Source organism: Haliotis asinina, chromosome 13, assembly GCF_037392515.1.
Source record: "Haliotis asinina isolate JCU_RB_2024 chromosome 13, JCU_Hal_asi_v2, whole genome shotgun sequence".
In the NCBI taxonomy this organism is placed as follows: domain Eukaryota; kingdom Metazoa; phylum Mollusca; class Gastropoda; order Lepetellida; family Haliotidae; genus Haliotis; species Haliotis asinina.
In genome coordinates, this window is record NC_090292.1 from 17491335 (window position 1) to 17514963 (window position 23629).

At 38.6% G+C, this 23629-nt stretch overlaps 1 protein-coding gene across 4 annotated transcripts in view; it reads left to right on the forward strand.

The window, feature by feature from the left end:
• Window positions 1-23629, forward strand: part of LOC137259994 (kinesin-like protein KIF23) — a 31458-nt gene that overhangs the window by 1539 nt on the left and 6290 nt on the right. For 2 of the 4 annotated variants that reach the window (XM_067797672.1, XM_067797671.1), the window contains exons 2-22: window positions 543-597; window positions 972-1064; window positions 3417-3452; window positions 6656-6688; window positions 8165-8270; window positions 9365-9501; window positions 10164-10291; window positions 11997-12167; window positions 12510-12622; window positions 12917-13038; window positions 13685-13787; window positions 14331-14410; window positions 16009-16128; window positions 16981-17101; window positions 17832-17896; window positions 18035-18137; window positions 19253-19461; window positions 20039-20149; window positions 21180-21482; window positions 22614-22713; window positions 23074-23213. In XM_067797672.1, the coding sequence (XP_067653773.1) occupies window positions 543-597; window positions 972-1064; window positions 3417-3452; window positions 6656-6688; window positions 8165-8270; window positions 9365-9501; window positions 10164-10291; window positions 11997-12167; window positions 12510-12622; window positions 12917-13038; window positions 13685-13787; window positions 14331-14410; window positions 16009-16128; window positions 16981-17101; window positions 17832-17896; window positions 18035-18137; window positions 19253-19461; window positions 20039-20149; window positions 21180-21482; window positions 22614-22713; window positions 23074-23213 (2449 nt within the window). The remainder of the gene's footprint in view (window positions 1-542; window positions 598-971; window positions 1065-3416; window positions 3453-6655; window positions 6689-8164; window positions 8271-9364; window positions 9502-10163; window positions 10292-11996; window positions 12168-12509; window positions 12623-12916; window positions 13039-13684; window positions 13788-14330; window positions 14411-16008; window positions 16129-16980; window positions 17102-17831; window positions 17897-18034; window positions 18138-19252; window positions 19462-20038; window positions 20150-21179; window positions 21483-22613; window positions 22714-23073; window positions 23214-23629) is intronic. The other 2 variants (XM_067797674.1, XM_067797673.1) reach the window with 2 other exon arrangements.

Sequence of the window (23629 nt, forward strand, 5' to 3'; positions counted from 1 at the left end):
TTCAGATTTAACATTTCTTATAATTGGCATTGAAATTATTAACATTATTAACTTTTTACATTAATTGTAGTCTAATGAATGAGAAAGTATTGCAACACAAGAGTTGAAAATCAATGGATTGTCAGCCTCACATTGCAATACAACATTCTGTACCGCTGCATCATTCCTTACACATCTAATGATTAGTGAAAGTTCGCAGTTTTGGAACTAGTTGTCAGGCAAATAGTAGTTAGTGTGTATTTGCCTTCTTTACAATACAATCTCCTGAAAATACTCTGCAGCATTCAAGACTGAAGAGAATTAGGACTGTGATTTTTTTGGTCTTCCTACTGTGACCTTGTATAGATGACTGGTTGTGGAATTCATAACATGTTTATTAAATGGGGCTTTTGGGGTAAAAGCAGTGAACATCATCAACCTACATGTATGTTTAAATTTCAAAGATAGAATGCATCATTTTGACTGATTTTTTATGATCCATGGATGTCTGTTAATGTCATGTTTTGTAATCAATCCTAAATGTTTATTTGTTTTTCCTGCAGGAGAGGAAAGACCCCTCGGAAGAGAAATGGGACCCAACAGTTTGATCCAGTTGAGGTTGGTTAAATATTGACACCCGTAAATTGCAACATGGTTTATATGCTTCGTACCACATTTAGAGCATAATTTTATTTCTGTTGGATGAACCACAATGGCTGTAATCTAAACCTTGTCTCCGTACAATATACTTGAAAATATGAACATTGGTTAAATTAAGTTTTTTAGCAATGCCATGATTTTTGCTGTTGTATTTTCTTGCCATGGTTGCTGAGTTTGTATTCTTAGATACATTTCTGCTCGACCATGTTAGGAAACAATGCTGTAGGCATTATTTGACTTGCTTTGTAAACATTGCTATGAGTTGCCAATTAACTCTGATTAAATATACAACCTGTTTGCTGGTTAACATGATTACTCTTTTAATATTTCAGGTATATTGTCGTATTCGCCCCTTGGAAAACCCAGAGGAACCGCTATGTGTCAAAGTGTTGAATAACCGAGTTGTGGAGTTGACTCCATCAGAGGTAAGTTCTGCACAAGTGGTGTAGTTTCACAGCTAGAGCATGTCTATTCTACATGGCTGCCTGAATTGTTTCTCCAGTCTAAGGATACTGTCTGTTAATGAATGCTTTCAGTTAGGATCTACTGCCTGTGCACTGGTAGCTAAAGTTTTCTCAAGACCACAGACAGTCTGAGTTTGTTCAGATCATTTAACAGGGCTCAATTTATGTATTTAGAAGCTGCTCTGGTGCAACATAAAACTGCAAAATATTTTCGAGTAATGATTACACAAAGCCATTTAGAAAGTGGTCAAATGTAACATGTCATATTTGGGATTACACAAAGTCAGCTGTCTAGCCAGTTCAGTCACCGCGACTTCCACAAAAATGCAAGTCGGACAACTGGTAATCTAGACTGCATACCTTGTGCATCCCTCTGAAACTAGCACTGCTCCCACGACAGAAAGCTATGATTACACAATACCATTTAGAAAGTAGTCAAATATAGTAGATGTGACACTTTCTTAGCAGAAGGACAAAGTCACTTTCTTGTGCTTACGGTTATGTGCCTGACTCGGAGTGTGCAGGTTCGAATCCAAGATGGGACTCAACCAAAAAAGTTCTAGAATGTCTACTTTATTAAGAAAGTGTAATCTCAAATATGACATGTTATGTTTTGGAGTAACATTAAATTATGTTATCAGATGCAGGATAATATTGTTAAGATGATCTAAGTCATTGATGCCAAAACACAAGCTTTAAGTGTCGTTTTATATTGAGTATTTTATATTAAGGTTGCACTGGGTGCAAGCTTTTTCCCTTTAACTTGTACCTTCATTATACTGATGTGATACCCATCTGTGGCAGTCTAAGTAAACTCAGGCCCAGTATTATTTGTCACACTGCTTATGGTGAGTCTAAGACTCTAACAATCCCGAGTAGAAGGTTGCATCAACTAACCTTTTCAACTGACCAATCAGAACAGATTACCAAATGGTGAAAATTAACATTCGCACATACTTTTGAACTTTTACCTGGAAAATGTTAGTACCTGACTGCAGTGATTGAAATAATTTTTCAAATCAACGTGACAGCTGGGCTGGTGGCCCATAATTGTTGCCTGTCCATCTTGAAAGTTGCCTGCCCACCTTTTTAACTTACTTTTTTGCAATAACTTACAAAAACGCCTCCATTTTGTAACAAGTACAAACAAGTAAGTCTTTGATTTGTTCTTTTTGAACCATGTGACTACAGATATCCAATCATAACGTAGCTTACTAAGCCAGCTAGTTTTGGTGTCCTATTGCTATCTTCACTGGCTGAAGAGTTGCCCATGTATAATTATGGCATATACTGGTAGCTTTCATTCATTTTTCTTAAAACAAAATATGACATGACAATTAAAATGGAATGATCGTCCAGAGAGCGAACTGAAAGTAGGTCAACCTTAAAAATTTCAGCCAGACAATTGGGCTGGTGGAGAGAATTTCCAGGCAGCCCTACTCAAAATTTACAGGCCACGGACAGTCGGACAGGCCGTTATTTCGATCACTGGCTGACCGATTCCGAGTGCTATTTTCCATATATTCGCATGCAATTGACGTACATTGAACATGTAACAACAGTAAGTAAACTGTTGCTGAAAATAGCAATTTTGTCAATATTCAAGGATTACAGCTTGTGGAAATATTAGCAAATGGTAACCATGTTATTAGACGACCTAAAGCATCTTAGGCAAGTCAAATATGTGTTTTATGCAGATTTCCATTTGTTGAGAGATCAGTGACAGTGAGTGGGGAAGTTTGTAGTCCCACCGAACAGCAGCTGTTGTCTGATTGGTTAAATCTGTTTGGTCGTCTTCCATTTGATTGGACGGTCATAGTTCACTCAAAAGTAAGGTGATGCAATCTTCTACTGGGGTTTATTTGACTCCCTGTAAGCAGTGTTACTAATTGTACTTAGTCCAAGTTTACTTGGACTCCCATCGGAGCAAATCTGATACCACTCTACAGAATAGAGGTCACATGCAAATTTAATGGTTAAATTTAAATGCAGTTTGAAGTGGTCAGGGCCACTGTTTTAGTTGATATTGTTCCCTGGTATGTTGTTACTTGTTTAAAATATTTCCAGACCACTGTTGTTGAAATTACTGTTCAGTGCAACTTTAATTAACAAACCAAATTAACAACTTTCCAAATCAAAGTAACGATACTAAGTTTCTGTATGAAATGAAAACAAGCAGAGGCTGGTGGAGATCAAAATATTGAAAGTTTACAAAACATGAAACATTAATTTTAAATATTGAAAAAAAACCCACATGAACACAGGTCAATGTTTAGGTATTTTCTGAGGATTTATATATGAGTTAACTTTCAGCTGTACATGGGGAGACGGCCTTGGGATGTGGAGGCAGTAAGTCTGTGGCCAAATTCCTGGCATGGAGTAGATTTAGTCTGCTTAGCTTTGTTTGTGTGGCTTGTAGTTGGGTTTATTCACTATGTTTATGCTCATCTTGGAGTCTCCTGTACATTCCATGTTTTTAATGTGTGGAGAGACTTGTCTTTTTGGATAGGTTTTGACATATTGAATCCTTGCATACCTGCTAAACACTTGAAGTTATGAACTGAAAATTAACACTCCAACAACTGATTTTTATGTATTAATAGTTAGAGACTTGTAAACCTTATTAAACTTTTATCTGTCTGCTCTTGAGTACAAGTGTAAATGTAAAAAATAATTAGTCTCCCACGATTATGCTGAAAACATGAGAATCTACAGAATTCATGGATTTTGTTTTCAGATTTAATTGGAAAGAGATCTTTCTTCCATACTAGCATTTTGTAGTCATGATGTCATTGGCATCCCAGACTGACTAGGATTTGATAAGCCACATTACATTTCAGTATATTTAGGCCATTGATTTCGATTTAACAAGTGTTATGTATTATATTTCTTTTGGGAGTGACAGCCCTGTGGCAATGTCTAACTTTGCTGTTATAGCCATGTCTTGTACAGTTACAGCGTGATGAAATATTCAAAGCTAGTCTGGACAGTCTTATTCATTGTCTGAGATTCAAACCTCCATGATGAAAAACTGATTTAGATGATTCTTTTCAGAGGACTAAATTTTGTCATAATACTCAAGATCTCTTACCAATCTTTGTGTTGGCGTGTGAGTGAGGCAATGTACAGGTTTGATCAAACAACAAAATGACCCTGTGCAAGTATTTAAGTTTATCAGAAATAACTGTCTATTTTCAAATTTGGCCAAACTTCTTGCATCCAGACAGTCTGTTAACTGGCTTACATTATATCTCCATTTCTATGTGGTAAATGCTGAGAACACATTTGTTGCAACATTTCTTAATATTCTAATCAAATTTGCACAGAAACATGTTGTTAAAATCGCGTTCTCATTCATACTGGTACAATAGTTTTTGAATAATGAGAACTGTTTTGAAAGTTTCCCTGGAATAGATATTTTGAAGGATGTACCACTTCATGCATATATATAATTTCATTCATTTGTGCACAGATAAAATACTTTTTCAAAATGACATGTTTATTTATCAATGGTTTACCTAAAGTCCTGTACTAGAGAGTCTCTCGGACTCGTACTCTGAATTTTCAGGGTCCTCGACCACAAAATTGGGGTCCCAGACACTTAAATATTACTATTAAAACAGTTCTTCAGTTGTGTATCATGATTATCACATAAATTAAATTGTAATTAAATTGCAAATGATACCATAACCCAGCTTGTAGCAAACTCAATGATAGCTTATTGTTACTTGAGTGAAATTTTTGCAAAAGTATTTAGACTTTTTGTGTCCCCCCCCTGTGGATGTGCTTATGAATTTTGTTGTGTCCGTTGTCAATTTGTATGCATGCAGGACACATGAACCTGCGTCCTGTTAATCTCTGTATTTATGCTCAACATTGTTATGAGTTTGGTTGAAACAAAGAGATTTAAACAGTAGCTTCCATCGATGTTTGCTTCTTTTCAAGAATATGTGAAAAATGTATTGACTTGTATGTGTTTTACCAAGAGTATTTACATGTATGAAAATATCGATAAGCGACAGTATGTCCACAGTAAGTTAGCGAGATGAACTCCGAAGTCTGAAGCCTCAGATGAGGGGATGTGAAAAAGTAGTGAGCCTGACCATATTCTCGATGTCCAATTTTTGTAAAATTACCATGTTATTGTGAAGGGATCATTAGCAAAGCCATGTCCAAAGTTTCATGTATGTGGGTAATGTGGTTATCATAACACATTGGAGTATAATATTTGTAAAATAATTGCTGAAAAGGAAATAAGATATGTTATTTGGTACCTTTTGGATAATGGTATGTCCTCAGATAATGTCAGATAAAAAAATGTTGAGAATAAAGGAAAACAAAGTTCTACGGTTAGTCAACTTCTTTGTTGCAATGGGTGCGACATTACGATGTAGGTACCAACACCATTATGAAGCAAGTGATACATAGTTGTAACATGGAGAATATATACATAGCTGCAAGTGTATATATACAATCGACAAGGTTGATGTATGTTGGATTGCTGGTGAGTGATCTGAGCAGAGTAGGTAGACGTATAGAGTAATGGTGATTGAAACATGTTATGTGAGTTTATACTATAGACACGTTGTTGATTGGTTGTGATTACAATACACAAAATAGAGCATAGGAGACCGTGGATGGGGTATGGGTGGATTAATGATGATCTTTTGTTAGGTGGTGACAGGCTGATGAGACAAAGTATCCTTGATGCCTGTTGATGGTGGGGTGGAAGCGTTGGATGTTTATAGCTTCTAGAAGTTTCCTAATCTTGTAGTCTGAGCAATTGTTCAGAATGGTGTTGAATGTATTCCCGTCATAATCAACAGCTAAAGATTTGGATTGCTTGATTTTCACAAACGTGTCCAGATATTCAAGCTTGCAGTATAGTGGGAGCTGGTGCTTGACATCATCTGGGTGGGAGTGGGTAGTGTTGCCTAAACAAGCTCTTTCACATGGCGAATGTAGTCACTTTAACAAGCAAGTGCAGTTTCAAATTGCTGATGTGTGCACTTTTCATTTTAGCAGCCTTCTACCTACCTCAGACACACAAAATGTTTCTTGCATAATTTGTTTTCTGAAGTTTGGGTTGCATTAATTGCAGATTTTTTATTTTTTGGGGGTACCAAGATAAAAAGTCGAACAAAATGGGGATAGTGAGGCTGAAGTTTGCTTGAGGTTGACAGATATTATTTAGAAAAAGAAAACATGAAAACAGCTGCATTTATATCATGGTTCTGGTTAGATTCACTACTTTTTGACATCCCCTGAATTTCAGTCATGTTTTAGACAGCTATTCTGTTCATCATTCATTTAAATCAAACTCTTTATGAAGCTATGGTACTGAATGGATTAGGCTATGTAATCTTGTACATCATAAGAGACAGAACAGAGATGTATGCTCGATAACAGACAAATGGTTATAATGTTGTTCGTCTGGATTGACAAGTTTCCACACCTGTACATTGCTTTACTTTGTTTTTCCTGCTTCCTAGACCAGGTGATGTTAGTTGCTTTGTGCATGTGTTTCTAACTTGTGTTTTCTGCATTTGTAGACCGCTGTTAATAGGAATGGACAAGTCAAGGAGGTAGGAGCTTCATGTTGAGTGTTTTTTGCCGGGAAAATTCCCTGTGTGTGATGGTAGACAATAATACAGTTTGTTGAATGAAATTTGAAATATTTGTAATAAATGCAGTGGTTTTGCGTGACATAGAATGGCCAATGATGTGCTGATGATATCAAACTTCAATGTAATATTCTGTGTCATTACCAATATGACAAAAATTCCTGGAAGATATTTTGGACGACAATCAGGTGCTATAGACGATGGACTTTTCTGGATCTCTGTAAGTGTTATTTGGATTTGATAAAAGTAGTGAGCCTTAACAGCAGTGTTAATCAGGGGTTGACAGAATTTGTATTTAGACGGCTCATCACCTCTTTCAACTTTTGGTTGACTTAAAGAATGATTGTTACTTTTGCCAGAACAGTGGTCATATCTTTTCACTCAAGTGGAACAGTTTTCAGCCGGTGATAAAGTTTTATAAACAGAAATTGGACCGGTTACCATTAATGCAACAAAAGGGTCGACTATAAATGTGGTTTAAGGGTTTTAACATGGATTTACAATTTTTTATCTATGTCTTGAAATAATTTTGGTAAGGTTTATATGGATTTGATAATTCCTCAACCTATTGTTTAGACCTTTTACATATTTTGCATTATTGATATTAGTATCTTCTGTGTCTTGTGACTGCATGTTGAGGTTTAGTCATTTTGTGGTGATAATTTATGTAGATGTGCATGTTGGTGACATTTTTTGTACTGTACTTTAGATCTACACTAGTTTGGTGGTTTTCTTAGATTTTAGTGATTTCTGTGTTTCTGAGTGCAGTGGCAGTTGTAAGCTTTTTCTAAAACCTTATTTTCTACTAATTTTGTGCAGAAGCATTTTAGTGTTCTATCTTGTGTTTTGATGTAGAATGGTTGATAATTCTGCTAGAACATGTCTAAAGCCCCAACTTTTCTGAAACAGAGTAAGTAATACAGTAGTGTAAATCGTCTCCATTGTCTTGGGTGCACTGTTGAAATATGTATCTAAGGTGCTGCCATGCAGAGCTTAGCCCTGGGCATACCAGAAATTCATAATTATGGGTGTGAATCCCTGTCTGTGAGGGGATATCTCTGGGTTGGTCTGTGCCTTATCCCTGCTCATGGGTGTCACCAAGATTGTAGAGACCTGCATTAGTCCAGACTCTCACCCCACACCAAGCAGACCTTGTTTATGGATCTGCAGTTCATTGTGTGGTGTGTTTCTGTTTGCAAGACATCATAAAACTCTGCTCTGAGTTAGTACTGAGTTAGAATTGATCTTCAGTAACCCATCCTTGTCGTAAGAGGTGACTAACACGGTCAGGTTGATAATGTCATCGTATCCCAGTAGTGTAGATCGATTCTTATGCTGTTGATCATTAGATTGTCTGGTCCAGACTTGATTATTCACAGAGTGCAAACAATAAACAGCATGTTTGTACATGTACAACTTGCCCACCTTCTGTCCCAGATACAGTACACGTTCCAGCACATATTTGACGAGTACACCTCCCAGAAGGCCATCTTTGACTACGTGGCCCTGCCCCTCGTAGAGGACCTGATACATGGAAAGAATGGTGAGTAAACTTTGATTGGGTAGTCACCCTTCCCAGAGCCTTGATATTGGTCTGTTGGAATCCTTTCATTTTACAGGTCAAATTGTTTACCCTTACCTAAGTCTTGCAATCCACATTAATAAAATTCCCACAGGGAATAGAAACAGGGTTTGAACAGATTTAAAAAAAACTTTCATTGTAGCGTTTTATCCTAAAAAGGCCTAAATTCTTTCACGTTTTGTGAAAGGCCCTAATTACCAGTGACTTGTTTTGATGAAAACTTATCAAGTTGTGATTTTACAGGAAACTAAAACACGGAAAATAGGAACATTACTTAGCAATTTTCGAACGAATTTACTGATTAAAACTACTTGGGTTTTGATTCCTATCTGTACACTTGTACAGATTTTATAAGTGTGAGCTCTGTGAGGTATGAACTGAGTCAACTCTTATGTATTGAATCTGACAGTGAAATGGTCACTAGTTGTCTTTATGATAAATTAACATGGTCAGAGAATGTATTTTGGTATTGTTTCACAAATATATTGAATAACTTCATCGTCTGTAGACTTGTTCTTGTATTCCTGACCCAGTATTTCTATTTGTTACCCAAATTTTGTGACATGTACAGGGGTTCAAAAATCCCATCGCCCGATGCCCAGGACAATTCTGTTTTCATTTTTGGCCATCAAATAATGGTATCTAACTTGTCTGTGCTAGATAATTTCCACTTATGGTTTCAAACTGCAAATAAACTTGGATTTCATTTAATATCTGCTCATAATGTAGCTATTACGTTTTGCAAAAATAGTAATTTAGAGCTATTGTTCTCTGAAATTTATCACTTTGATATATATATTCCAGTAAACATTAACCTCAAACATTGTGTCATGAAATCAGGACAAGCTGAAAATTAGCCAGGACAAGATGCTTTCTTGAAGTCACATGCCTAGTGTCAAGTTGCTTTTAAAAACAAAATTAGACCCCTGATGTATCATTTGCCACATTCGTTGCAGCCGTATGCAGTGCTAGGATCACTCCAGCTAAAACTGATATTAATAAAACCCTCTCATTCTCAAGTTAATGTTTGTGTCAAACTACCGTTTTTCTTGCAGGTCTCCTGTTCACGTATGGCATCACATCATCGGGGAAGACATACACCATGACGGGCAGCCCCCAAGACCAGGGTATTTTGCCACGATGTCTGGACGTTCTCTTCAACAGCATTGAAGGTTACCAGGCCAAGAAATATGTATGTTGTTCACAAAAACCTCAACACTGACTAGAAAACTTTCAATATTTCATTCACAGAAGTTTAAGAACACCTTATTCTATCATATTACTGTAGACTCATGAAGATCTGTCCTAGAATTGATCTTCAGCAACCAATGCATGGAATAAAAGGTGACCAAAAGGTCATTGATGCTCATGATTTTGATCACTGGGCCTTCTGGTGCAGACCGCTGGAATGTTGCTGAGTGCAGCATTAAACAAATATTACTGTAGATTGATACAGGTGAACTACAGTAATATATATAGGAACTGGGTTATCTTTAATGTTTTTCAAGTAGTATACATGCTCATCGTGTATAATTTTTAGTAATTTTTAATCTATCCATGTGGTCAACTGGCTATCCTTACCAGACTTTGCCAAATTCAAACACTGCTCACATTTCCAGAAATTCATCTCATCATGCTCCCAATTGTGCTATTCTCACATAAAGTTTGAACAAGTGATTCAAAATGTCATTTAATTCCTGCGATTTCACTTTTGTTCCCACATGTAAAGAAAATACACAGGAAGCAAACATGTTTAGAGGACAGTGGAACCCTGTTTACCCAGATATTGACTGGATAGTGGGTTGTCCAACTATTTGAATTTATCAAAAAAACAAATTTATTTGTTGTTTGCAGATATTCCGACCAGACAAAATGAACGGATTTGAGGTGTGTACAGAGGCCGATGCCATGATGGAACGCCAGAGGAGAGAGATCCTTCCTGGTCTAACCACACCGAAGACCCCATCTACCCCCAGACACAAGTGAGTTGTTAGTGAATCTGTGCAAGGATGGCGTGATACGGGGGGACTCGAGGTTCAATGAGACCCTTAAAGGTCACATGCAACCAAAAAATCAAACATGATTAAAACACATTTATCACTTATTCATGACATATAATATACATTGCTGCTTGTAATAAAACAAATAAACAAAATTATAAGCGTACAGTCGCGATTCAAAAGTGTAACATTTTGTACTTGGGCGTACTTCCCCTGAAACGAAGCCCTCGGGAGACTGAACCCAGTCATAGTGGGTGGATATGCACTCAAGTGTAATGACGGCTTCCGATTGGCTGTTTCATTTGGTGATATGCTGAGGGTTCATTGTGTGTACAGAAAGATGATCTGCTTGATGGGCATTTTAGAAGTATAGCCTGTCAAAAGAAAGTAAGATTCTTTATGGATAACAACTTCTTTTTGTGTACTTGATACGTTGTTTTCAGTATGGATTCATATACTGTTGTCAAACAAAATCATATACACGAAAAGAAGTCTGGTTCAGATGCTGGGTTTGGAAAATACGTGTTCTCTGAATTTGATCCAATAAAAAGTCATGTCAGTAGAGATGGTAAACTACTGCGTGGCTGGAATCTGCCATTCGTCCAAGTACAAAGCAGGACTTGAAATTGACAAGAGTTTGCACCAGTTTCCGTCAGATCCAGTCATCCGAAAACAATGAATGTAGTTTGTTTGCAACCCAGAGACATAAAAACATGTCATGTGTATCACACATGCCTAGTTACATAATGTGGCAGACACGGTACTCGGGTGCACGAGTCATAAATCAACTTATTTTCTTTATGTGGTTTAGTCTGATAGGTGTTAAGTTCAAATTGCACGTGGTCAATGATTGAAGCTGTGTTTTGCATGTTGTCTTTAGCAGACAGGCAGACAGACACATAGGTGTGAATAAACCAGACACTGAGCTTTCTCTGTGACAGAGACTGCTCAACAAGTTATTTTACGCAACGAGTAGATTATTTACTTGTTTGATTAGACTACTGCTCATGACCTCAAACTCTGAGCATGCATACTGTTTCAAGCTCTGTGAACCTATTCACTGCGCATGTGTTATGGACGCAGCGCAGCACAGCTGTTGAAACAAGTTTTCCCCCCAGCACTGGGGGAATTTAGTGAAACGTTTGAACTCCGATTTCGCGGGCTTTTTTTATTCATCGCATTTTTTTTAACTTTATAGGTTGAATTGGCATTTTTTATGATTTGTTTCGGTAAGTGCATACCGAAAGGTACCGGAATCTGCAAAGTTGTGTTTTACGTTGCATGTGACCTTTAACATATCTGAGACATATGGGCATGAAATGGATGAAATCAGTGGTCTGACATTTTGACTGCCAGCCATTATAGCTAATGGTAGCTAAATATAGAATCACTCACTCTTTGTAATACTGATCACTTGATTGATTCAGTACAGGCTGTTGTCCTATAATTGGAACTTTAGCTTGAACAACTCATGCTTGCAGTTTACAGCTAACCAGATCAGGTGATCAGACTTGCTGACTTGGTTTACACATGTCATGGTGTCTCAAGGGCGTAGATTGATGCTCATGCTGGTGATCACTGGATTGTTTGGTTCAGGCCCTGTTACTTACAAACCACCGCAACAAAAAATAAACTAATGGATGTACGTGCTCAGTGATGTTTGAAGTAAAGGTTGTTTTCTTTCTAGTGAGAAGGTTGCATTTGGCGGTGACAGTGGCCGGAACCGAGACCCATCCAAAGTTGGCAACATAGAACAAGACAATAACTATGGTGTGTTTGTCTCTTACATTGAGATCTACAACAACTTCGTCTACGACCTACTTGAAGAACTGCCATACGACCCAATCACTGGCTATAAGTAAGTGTGCAAGTGTTAGGTTTGTTAAAGGATCTGCAAACATTTTTTTTTAATTGGTATAAATACTGGAATGTAAGGCAGACAAATTTCCATGTGAATGTTGTTTATTGGATATCTAAGTTAACCTACAGCAGAATCTGAATCCCAGGACATCTTGTTGACAAAGTGTCCAAGGTCATGTGATGCTTAACACGATGACTGCCTCTCACGAGTATGCTCATAGTATAAATTCTAGTCTATTTTGGGGTTGTTAAGGGTTCTACTCCCTTCCATGTCCCTCCCACAGAAAATCAGATTCCACCTCTCAGGTTGCTGGCATATTGAACACAAAATGGTTTTCAGACCACCACAGTCTAAGATTCTGCGTACAGACGTGACCGAGAATATGTATGTCCACAACTGTGTCGAGGTGGAGGTGAAGAGCCCAGAAGATGCATTTGAAGTCCTGTACAAAGGTAGGTACTGGAAAAACACTTGTGTGGGTGTAAGATGTACTATGGCTGATTTCACTGAAGAATTATTGTTTATTAGTTTTATTAGTCACTTATGATCATGCGATGTCCTTAGTCTGCTTTGGGGTGGAATGTGTCTATCACTCATAAAATACATAGGGCATTCAATATATTTTTCCTCTGGTATCCTAGCACCTGGTCTATAAGAAGAATAAAGTGAGAAACAACTAATATGTTTTGACAGTGATAGGAGTATGTTACATGAAGATCATTCTGCATCTGTGTGTGATGTTTTAGGTCAGAAGCGAAGGAAGGTGGCACACACAGCCCTGAATGCCGAGTCTAGTCGAAGCCATAGTGTGTTCAACATCCGACTTGTGCAGGCGCCGGTCGACCCTAGAGGAGGGGATATTCTCCAGGTAAACTCCAAACCCCAAAACTAAATGTACTGTTCATTTCATCATGTGACTGGCTCTGGAGTTGATGCCCCAATTATTTTGTATTTTCCCAAAAGTTACACCACAGTTTCTGTAGCCATCTTGGTGTCTTATGTGACTTTGTCACTGTAGACTAGCCAGTCTATAAAGCCAGTCTTATTAAAACAAATATTGAGACAGATCACCAGCATTGCCCCATTTCAGAAAGGGGGCTTGAGTCCATTCAGCAAAATATTGTGAAACCTATGATTGTCTTTGTGAATATTTGGAAAGGAGCTGAGCCCTCACCTCCTGAAGAAATGCATTTAATGATGTAGCCAAAGTTTAAAGAAACAGTTTTGAAGATTATGACAGAAAGTTCATGTTGAACATTCGGTCATGTTCACATGCTAGTATTCCAGAGATAAGGTGAACTTGTTTATTTGTGTTACTGATGTTTTTTGTGAAAATCAAATCAATATTTACAAACAACATAATGCTTAGGCCCAGTTTTAACTCAGGATGGTTTTTGTTGCACCCTCATTACTTACAACAGAATTATGTAAGCATGCACTTTGATAATGTGTCCTAGGTGTGTGTAGCACAGACAGACAAACATGCTAAGTCCTTCTCCCCATCACTGTTGCAGGACCCAGAATACATTGTTGTGAGTCAGCTGTCGCTGGTCGACCTGGCGGGGAGTGAGAGAACAAACAGGACAAAGAACTCTGGGGAGAGACTCAAGGAAGCAGGTAGACAATTTTCAAGACTGATTTTAGATCTGCTTTGAAAGTGCCTCAAAATACAATACCTTTTTGAGAAATAGCCACACATTCCGAAAAGGCTTTTAATACTGCAGTATATACTGAGTGAGAAAAAAAAGGGATCACATGAAACCACAAGTGTTCCTTTATATTTTTAACAAGCCTTGTATCCCAAAGCTTGTGAAGAAACCTGGAAAAAAAATAAGGAAACGCTTGTGCTTTCATGTGATCCCTTATTTTTCTCGCCTCCTCAGTAAATGTTTGAAAGGTCTTGAGATTGGGACATGTCTTGAAGGGCCTTGAATCTTTCTGGTCTGTCAGTATTATAGCAAAGTTGGTATTAGAGCGGTATTATACCAAAGTCACCTACTTGCCAGTGTATGCTGTCAGTATCTGCACGAAATGTTTATAGGTATTAAATATTACTTCCTTGAAAGGTTTCTTTTAAGTTGCACTCTTGTATAGAAAAGCGTAGTGTGGTTTATTTTACCCTTATAATATATTTCCAATGTCTAATTTCCTTGTTTCCAGGGAACATCAACCAAAGTTTGATGGTGCTCAGGAACTGCATTGAAGCCCTCAGAGAGAATCAGACAAATGGGACCAGTAAGGTATGTAAGAGGCCGCTTACCGTATATTACAGCGTATAAGCCGAATTTTGAGGACACAAAAAAGCAGTCTGTAGAAGGGGTTTGGCTTATCAATGAGATAATTTTACGAAAGTATTTTTCAGGTCGTCAGGTCCCTTTCAGGACGAGCGGACAGATTAGCGGTACACTTGCCTGACTTAAAGTTAACAATGATTACAGCCACTTTGTTACGATTGATCAATAAAATACATTTTAAACTATACAGTGTTCATTATTTTAACAATATTTTGCTCTTTGTCACTGTTACATATCACACCTACCTATTTACACACAATAAATCCACCCAAAGAGAATACATAATCCTGTCCGATCGCCATTTGCAAAATGACATGTGCCACTACAACAGCTGTTTCCGGTGACGTCACATACGGTGAAGAGTAAAATTGCTCACCACGGTTTTGACACTACACAAACGGAACACAAGTAAATAAACAAGGATATTAAATGGTCAGGTTGCTGTTGTTTCGATGTTTGTACAAACACTGTGAAGGCATTTAATTAATTCGTACCGGTATTCAAAACATTTATAATAAATCCGTGAAGCCTATGAGTGAATGATGTCTGTTCAGTGCGTTAATAGTTTATACAGTACAAACAGATTAACATCGCGGCAATGTTTGATGACTGGGAGATGTTGTATCAAGGAAACTGATCAAATGCACACAAGTATAAAAGTTTACACTGTACCAACAAATTAACATGGCGGCATTGTCTGAAGAGTGGGAGATGTTGTATCAAGGAAATTGGTGAGTTATTGCACATAGGTATAAAGGGTTGAATAATTTCTGGAAATGACATTCTCATCATGAATTCAAAAAGGACTTACATTATGATTTGTGAATATTGTGGACTTATATGAATTGATACATGGACACAACGGCTGAAAATGTATATAATTGTGTATAATTGCAATACATATTATTTATTTATGTAAACATGCTTCACTAAATGCAATTTGATTCAGAAATAATACGTTTAGAATCCAAAAATGACTTCAGTGTTTATTTCCTGTGGGTACTTTTAGTCTTGGGTTCACATTTCTATACTCACCGATTTGACAAAATGGCGTCCTGTCGTAAATGCATGCAGCGATCGTAGGGATATAAAGGGAAAATAAACACAGGTTTTCAGAATATACTGGTAAACTTTTTTGTGTATGGCAGTACTTTCACTAAACTTACTTACGTTTTTATGCCCAAGATTTCGCAGCTCTGGTCTCTGTTGATGCAAGCAGTGATCGGTGGGATCGTTGACATACAAAGTAAAACAAACAAAGGTTTCCAATCTTTATTCACATCAAACCTACTGGGTACGTCCAAGATGTCTCTGGTCGTGGTCTCTGGCCATAGTGGGGGCTCGGCTTATGTATGAGAGATACAATCTTGGCATTGATTTTGAGGGTCAAGTTGGGGTGTCGGCTTATCCACGGGGTCGGCTTATATGCGGTAATATACGGTATTATGGTGCTTGTGTGCCCTGTTACAGTCTAGTATGAGATAAATGCACTAGCAGTTGTACCTTCAGACAAACAACCACTGTACAGAATGTTGCGTTTACAGATGGTGCCCTACAGGGACTCGAAAGTGACCCATCTGTTCAAGAACTACTTTGACGGGGAGGGGAAGGTGCGGATGGTCGTCTGTGTCAACCCCAAGGCAGACGAATACGATGAAACAATAGTAAGTGTGTGCTGTTATGAATCCTGAACATTTAAAAATTTGAACATTTTAGCCTAAAAGAAACCCCTAAATTTCTCTTACCTTTGAAAAGGCTCTAACTCTAAATAATCTTTATGAGTAGGAACAAATCAAGTTACGATTTAACACGTAACTAATACATAATAAAATACCTTGCAATGGCCTTGCTGTTAATCTCCAATAAAACAAATTTTTCCCAGTTTAGTGATGTAGCTTAGAGTTATTTCATTCCGATGGTCTACCACGCTAGACCAACTTTTGTGTATTCAAGTTCAACTACTTTTGTATTTCCATAGTTCTGAAAATTATTGATTGGACCTTGATATGTTCCTAAAAAGGTTTTAAATTTGCTGGCTGGTAATCTGTTTGAATCCTGTTATTCCACCTTAGTCGTTGTCAGAACAGAACGTACCTTGAGGGAAGTCCTTTTAAGAGACTGTGAGCGAATGAGTATGGTTTTACACAGCTTTTAAGCAATATTCATACAGTACGAGAGTGGGGGACACCAGAAATGGGCTTCACACATTGATGCTTTGTTGGATTTGAACCTGAGACTTCAGTGTGACAAGTTATCACTTAACCCACCAGGTTACCCCATATCAATAGCAGCCATGGCTGGTTGTATGAGATGTCCAGATGGTTCAGTCCTCCTGTCTTTGTTTCCTGTCACCATATCCATGACGAGGTACAGACTTGATTATTTGCAGGCTTCTGTCATATAGCTGAAACATTGTGGAGTGAAGTGTTTGACAACAAATATGCAACTGTATACATGTATCTTTTCAAAACATCATGTGATCAATGTCAACACGTTCCCTTTGTTTGCTCTAACAGCATGTTATGAAGTTTGCGGAGATGACACAGGAAGTGATGGTTACTAGGCAACAGCAGGTTCAGTTCAGCGTCCGGAACCAGCAGCTCAAGGAAGCCATGGCAGAAGCTGAAGCAGCTAAAAGTAAGAAAGACAGCAAAATATCAACTGTCAGACTCACTGATCCTTGTGTAATAGTTGTCCAGGTCGGTAATAATTTCTGTATGGTTATATATATGAGTCGAATCCTGGAACCTTTTTCTGTTTTAATTACTTTGGGTGCTTAATACAGAGTCATCCTTGATACCTCCAGGGCATATGTTCCAGGAAATCTCCACTGTACCCTGGATGCATCCACGGTTCAGCCTGATGAATTTATTAACTTCCTTGGCTGGCTTTGTATCTAATCAGGTGGCTATGCCCGTTGAGTTGAGCATATTAATCACAACTGACTTTCGCTTATTTCATTATCTGACTGTTTAAACTTAGCAACAGAGCTTTTCTGATAGAGGTTGAAAGAGTTCTTGCATACTCGTTTTGAACCTCTCAATTTGTCTGTATGATTTCCTCCAAATCTGTGTCTCACTGTGAATAATCTTTTGCAGCTGCACCCACTATCTTTGTTCACACTGGCAAACTCGGTTGTAACAGCGGCTTCTCTGATTATCTATTGTGAGAATGCCAAGCCAGCCAAAGGAGGTAACAAAATTATTGGGTCGACCTGTAGATGCATCCAGGAGATTTATTGGAACGTATACCCTGGTGATATCGAGGATGAACACGGTGTATATGGTAGCTATAATAGTGTGGTCTATGTTGTAGACAATGTACACTATCTATTGAGACTACTGAAGGTTTCATGTCTTCCTTACAGAGGCAGAGGCTGCCCCCTTGCCCACACTGGACTACTGTCTGGGACCCTCATTCCCACCATCAGAGGTACGTGTCACTGCTGTTACCATGGTAACATGCCTTTTGTTTAGCTATTTGTCAGCTTATATTAGTAAACTCTGTATGCATGTTTACATTCTCAAGGTCTGATTTGCGGCACTGTACTTTACCACCTATATATTTAAGCTGCTACATGCTGGGGATGACAAGACCCTGTTCACCTTGGACTGTTTCCTGGAGGAGCGCTACAAACGTCGACACACCCTCATCCTGGACCTCACACGCAGGGGTAAGTTTGTTTAACCCTTTACTAAGCAATATTCCAGCTATATGGCGGCGCTGTGTACATAATCGAGTCTAACATGATGCCTTAATTTTCCCTTTACATCCTTTGGTTTTCTTTTGCCTGAATCTTAAAAATATAATTATATCTAACTATAATATATAAATTGTTTCTGTCACTTTATGGCTAAAATATTCAGGGATGAGAATTTTCTGTGAATCCACAGAATTCCATGTATTCTATGGCTCCAAAGAGGCCTAGCCCATTTTTCTCTTTTTTCATTCATACCCATTCTCATTTCTAAATATTGCCAGTATGATCATTGATGATGCTACATCTCAACTTACTCACTTTTGTCTGACACAGAATTCACTGTTCCTGTTGACCATGTTTTCCACCATCTTAAATCGTTATATCCAGTTATCATGTTCTTTGTCAAGTGCGATGCTTATGCTATCATCCACTTTTATTTCACCTCTCATGCTCCAGGGGTTCAAATTTATTTTTTAGAAGCCACGTGCCGAAGGGCAGTTGATTTTAAGATTTTTAAGATTGATTTTTTTCCACTTGCCTTGATTCTTATGACATAATCATGATGATGAAATTTATGAATAAAATCAACATGGCATTTGATGTTAATGTTTACTGGACTATTTATCAAAAAGTGATACAGAGCCAAGAAAGATAACCCTACTTTGTTATGAAATTTAATAGCTACATTTTGAGCAGATATGAAATCTAGTAGCCCATGCTCAAGTACGCTACCATTAATTCATTCCCCGAAAATAAAAACTGACTTGTCCCGGACGTTGGGCGATGGGAATTTTTACCCCTGCATGCTCACTGACTTTTCTGATGTCACGACATCCTAGCTGCTTTGTGCAGATTGGTGTTATTGATGTCAACCACTCAACTGTTGGGCCCAGACGAATTGTTACTAGTCACAGATCCCTGACGCATGGATGGAATATTGATGAGTGTTGTGATGTTGACTGGTGCTGTTCCATGTTGTCAAATGATGAAAAATGCATGTAGAATCAAACATCCAATATAATACAAACTAAGGTAGAATATAATGGATAGAAAAGTAAATGTCCACTGATGTGTGTATGTGTGTGTAGAGGATGACTTCCGCGCAGACTTGGTGGAGATGGAGCGTGAGTACACTGAAATGCAGACGAGGTTGGAGGAGCTGGAGGCAATGATGACGAAGAAGGATCGCGAACTTCAGAAACTGGAGACAAAGAACAGACAGCTGGAGAAGAAGAACACTGACCTGACACGACGGAACCAGGACCTTGAACGGGAGTCCCAGACACTCGGACTCAAGGTCAGTACTCACCAGATTGCTGAACTAATAGAAATTTTTACTGGCCTCCCCACATGGGTACAATGTATGAAGCCCATGTTTGGTGTTCTCCATGACATTGTTTGAATACGGGCGTAAACCCCTACACACTCACACATTGAAGATGTTTAAGGTGTTACTTTTTGTTACCTTGTCTTTCACTCTGTCAGGGATGAATGAACCAAGGTCCTTGACTCTGTTATTGATGAAACAAGCTTATGCTTTTGGTTGTGAATAAAAGAATCTTGCACTCTGTAAGGTATAAAACAAGGTCCGTTTCTGTCAGATATAAAACAGTAATTGCCTCTTTGTTGGCCATAAAACAACCTCCGTCTTTCTGCCTGTGTCTCACTGTCACATAAAAGAAGCCCCATTTCTGCTGATATAAAACAGTTCCATCTGTCAGGGATGACAGAAGGACTGGTTGGCTTTTATTTCCACACTGTGAGTACTTAAACCCAGCATTAGGCCACACTACTACAAACAGCCAAACACCCGCATGCACCTCACCTAGATCAACCCATCCATCAGTGGGTGATGTGTGCTTGTGATGTTTCAGCTACAAGACAAGAACTGGAAGATACAGGTGGAGAAGACGGAGAAAGAGAAGATGAAGAACGATTTCCGCACCCGTCTAGACATGCACAGCCAGCAGTGGGAGAAAAACCTGGTAAGTGTATTACTTCATGGGTTGATTTCCGGTATGTTTTGTTTGTTGTTTCAGACGTTATTAAAAATGCTCAACTTTTGTGTGGGGTGTGTTGTTGGTCATTTTCCCACCTTTACTGAATTCATTGTGAAATTTCACTTTCATGTGCCACTATTATTTTTTATCTTTGTAGGACATTTTCTTCATCTTGGCAACAGTGGGTCTCTATAACGTTACTGAATTCTGCTGTGATTTTGAACATGGTTGTGAAAATGTGATAGTATGTGATCAGGGGTTCAAAGTTTCCACAGGGCAAGTGACTTGACTTGTATTTGATGTCCATGTTTTGTGGACTGTTTATTGGAAAGTGATAAATTAGGAGATAAACATCATGTGTTGTCCAATTTCCGGGTGTTATTGAGTATTTGAAGTACGGGAATACATTTGGAACTGACAGCATCAGCCGGAGGTTTCATATGAAGTATTCCTGTGCTTCAAATAAGAAATGTAACTCTACTTTATGATAGTTGTGAAACGTAATCAGTACATCTTGAGCATCCTCGACGTCTCCAGGGCATATGTTCCGATAAATCTCCACTTTACCCTGGAGAACTGAGAACACATCTTCGCATCTTTGTTGAAACTGGCAAGCTTGGTTGTAACAGCGGCTTTGCTGATTGGCTCTTGTGAGAATGTGGAGCCAGCAAAGGGAGGTAATAGCATTATGGGGCTGAGCCGTAGATGTATCCAGGGTATAGTGGAGATTTATTGGAACGTATACTCTGGAGATATCGAGGATGCATCTTGAGCAGATAGGAAATGAAATCCAAGTTTATGTGCAGGTTGAAACTGTATGCAGGAAATTATGCAGTTGCCCAAGGACAGGTAAGATACCATTTGATTGCCCAAAAGGAAAACTAACTTGTACCAGATGTCGGGCGATGTGATTAGAAAACCCCTGTTGTGAAATAATCACTTTTTTAAAATTATGTTTTGCTTAGTTTTTTTATGAAAAAATTCATGCACAAACTCACTCACTCGCTGATTCCAGGAGAAAGAGAGAAGGAAGGTTGCTGTCCAGGCTGGAGCTGAGATCCAGGAGAGAGATCGCAAACTGAAGATGCTGGAGAACATAGTCAACCAGAACAGTAAACCCATGGTAACGCCTCGTCGCCCGGCCCCCAAACCCCGCACTTACACCACCCCTGGTTACATCACGCCGGCCCGGTCAGACACAGACGTGTCACGGGTTGGTGTAGGGGGCACTGGACGGATGACCAGGGCTGCAGCGGGTGGTGTGGGGTCAGCCAAGTCCATGTATAATCTCAACCATGTGTCTTCTACAACCAAAACAGTGAGTACAGCTTCCATTCATAATTCAAACTACTTAAACAACCTTGTTGATGTTTATAACATGTCAAGGCGTGTGCATGCTAAAACACCTCATTATTACCCTAAACAATGGATTAGAATTCACTTCATTTTCATTCTCAGCTTCTTGGGGAGTACACAATGCCAGCCTCTGAGGTGCTGGAAGGTTAACAGTCATTCTTTTTACAGCAGTCCGGGGTAGAATAGGCCTTGAGCAACCCATACTGACAGGATTGGGTGGTCAGGCTCGCTGACTCGGTGGACATGTCATTGGTTCCCGTTTGCGGATATTGATGCTCATGCTGTTGATCCCTGGATTGTCTGGTCCAGGCTTCATTATTTACAGTCTGCCGCCAAATACCAGGAATATTGCAGTGTGCGGCATAAAACTAAACTCACTCCATTCACTGTTGGGTGCATAGATGCAAATATTTAACAAAGTCATTTGACCAATGAGCTGCATGTGTTTCACTACTAGTCTTGAAATGTTCATGACCCTAAGAATGTTTAAACCCATTCTTAGCACATTGGCTACGATCAAAATTAAGAACGTTCCGGGAATAGCAGCCCTGGTTAGCTACACTTGAAAAGTTCAGACCTCTAATAACTTCTTCAGCTCATTCGTAGCACATTGGCTACGATCAAAGTTAAGAATTTGTACAGCTATGAACATTTTGAGAATAGCCGCCCTGGCTAGCTACTCTTGAAAAGTTCATAGCCCTAACCTTTTAACAAAAAAATCTGAATATTTTTATGGTATACAATTTTGTTGTCCCCAGTGATTTATGAGTTGACACTGATAAAAGTGTCGGAAGCTTTGCATGTGATCATTTGTGTCTTGATTGTATATATATTGCGTGTTATTGACACTGATGCGTGTTATAGCCTACCTGTCATGTAACTCCTTCAGTGTAACTCACCCCGATGTAACTCCTTCAGTGCTCGGGTCCAGCTATCAGCCAAACAAGAATCCCCTTTGAGTAGATTCAGTGATGGCATCTCTCTGTGTTTGTTTTTCAGAGTTACCTCCCTTTGTCATGTTTTTGCTTTGATGTTATTTGAGTTTGTTTTTTCCCCAAGGACACTAAGATGTTTTTCTCTTTGTTTCCTACAGCGGCCACCAGCATACAACACACGGAATCATCGTAGATCTAAGTCATCTTCTAACGCAGAAGTATGGTTGGATCATAGACCTAATGGAGATGTTGAGATGGGTAAGTCCTGAGAGAACTGATACAAATGAGTGACTGATACATTGTATCTAGATATTCTGTCAGGACCCAATACCATGAGGGACATACGTCTGCCCAAGATGGTAAACAATCTGATTGTCTAGCCAAAGATTATGATTCCTGACATTTGCACTGTATGTTGCAAGTCTATTGGTGTTTTCCTACAGTGATGTACACTACTACACTAGTACAATAATCTTTACTTAGACATTAATCTACATTTCACTGTCATATGGTAATGTGATTCAAAAATATTGGTCAAGGCAGGATTATTAGCCTGCTGAAAACCAAACTCACCCAGGATTATAAACCATGCATTTAATCCCTGCTACTGTGTTCCAGATTCGGTGCTTCAGCCAAAGATGGGGAAGAAGAGGTCAGTGTCCAAGCTGGAGCTGAAGGACACAAAGGAGGCGTCCAAGTATGTGCTGACCACTCATGAAATGGACTCAGAAGGAGAGATGGCCACCAAGCTGGTCAAGGTGAGGCATCAACAACATTCAGACAGCATAGATATACCTAAGGAAATATATAAAGGATGACAACATAGATTTACCAAAGGAAAGAAATAAGAGATGACAGCAGATATGCGGAAGAAAATAAATAAGTAATGACAAAATAGATATACTAAAGGAAAGAAATAAGGGATGACAACATAGATATACCAAAGGAAAGAAATAAAGGATGGCAACATAGATATACCAAAGGAAAGAAATAAAGGATGGCAACATAGATATACTGAAGGAAATAAATAAAGGATGGCAACATAGATATACCAAAGGAAAGAAATAAGGGATGACAACATAGATATACCAAAGGAAATAAATAAGGGATGACAACGTAGATATACCAAAGGAAAGAAATAAGGGATGACAACATTGATATACCAAAGGAAAGA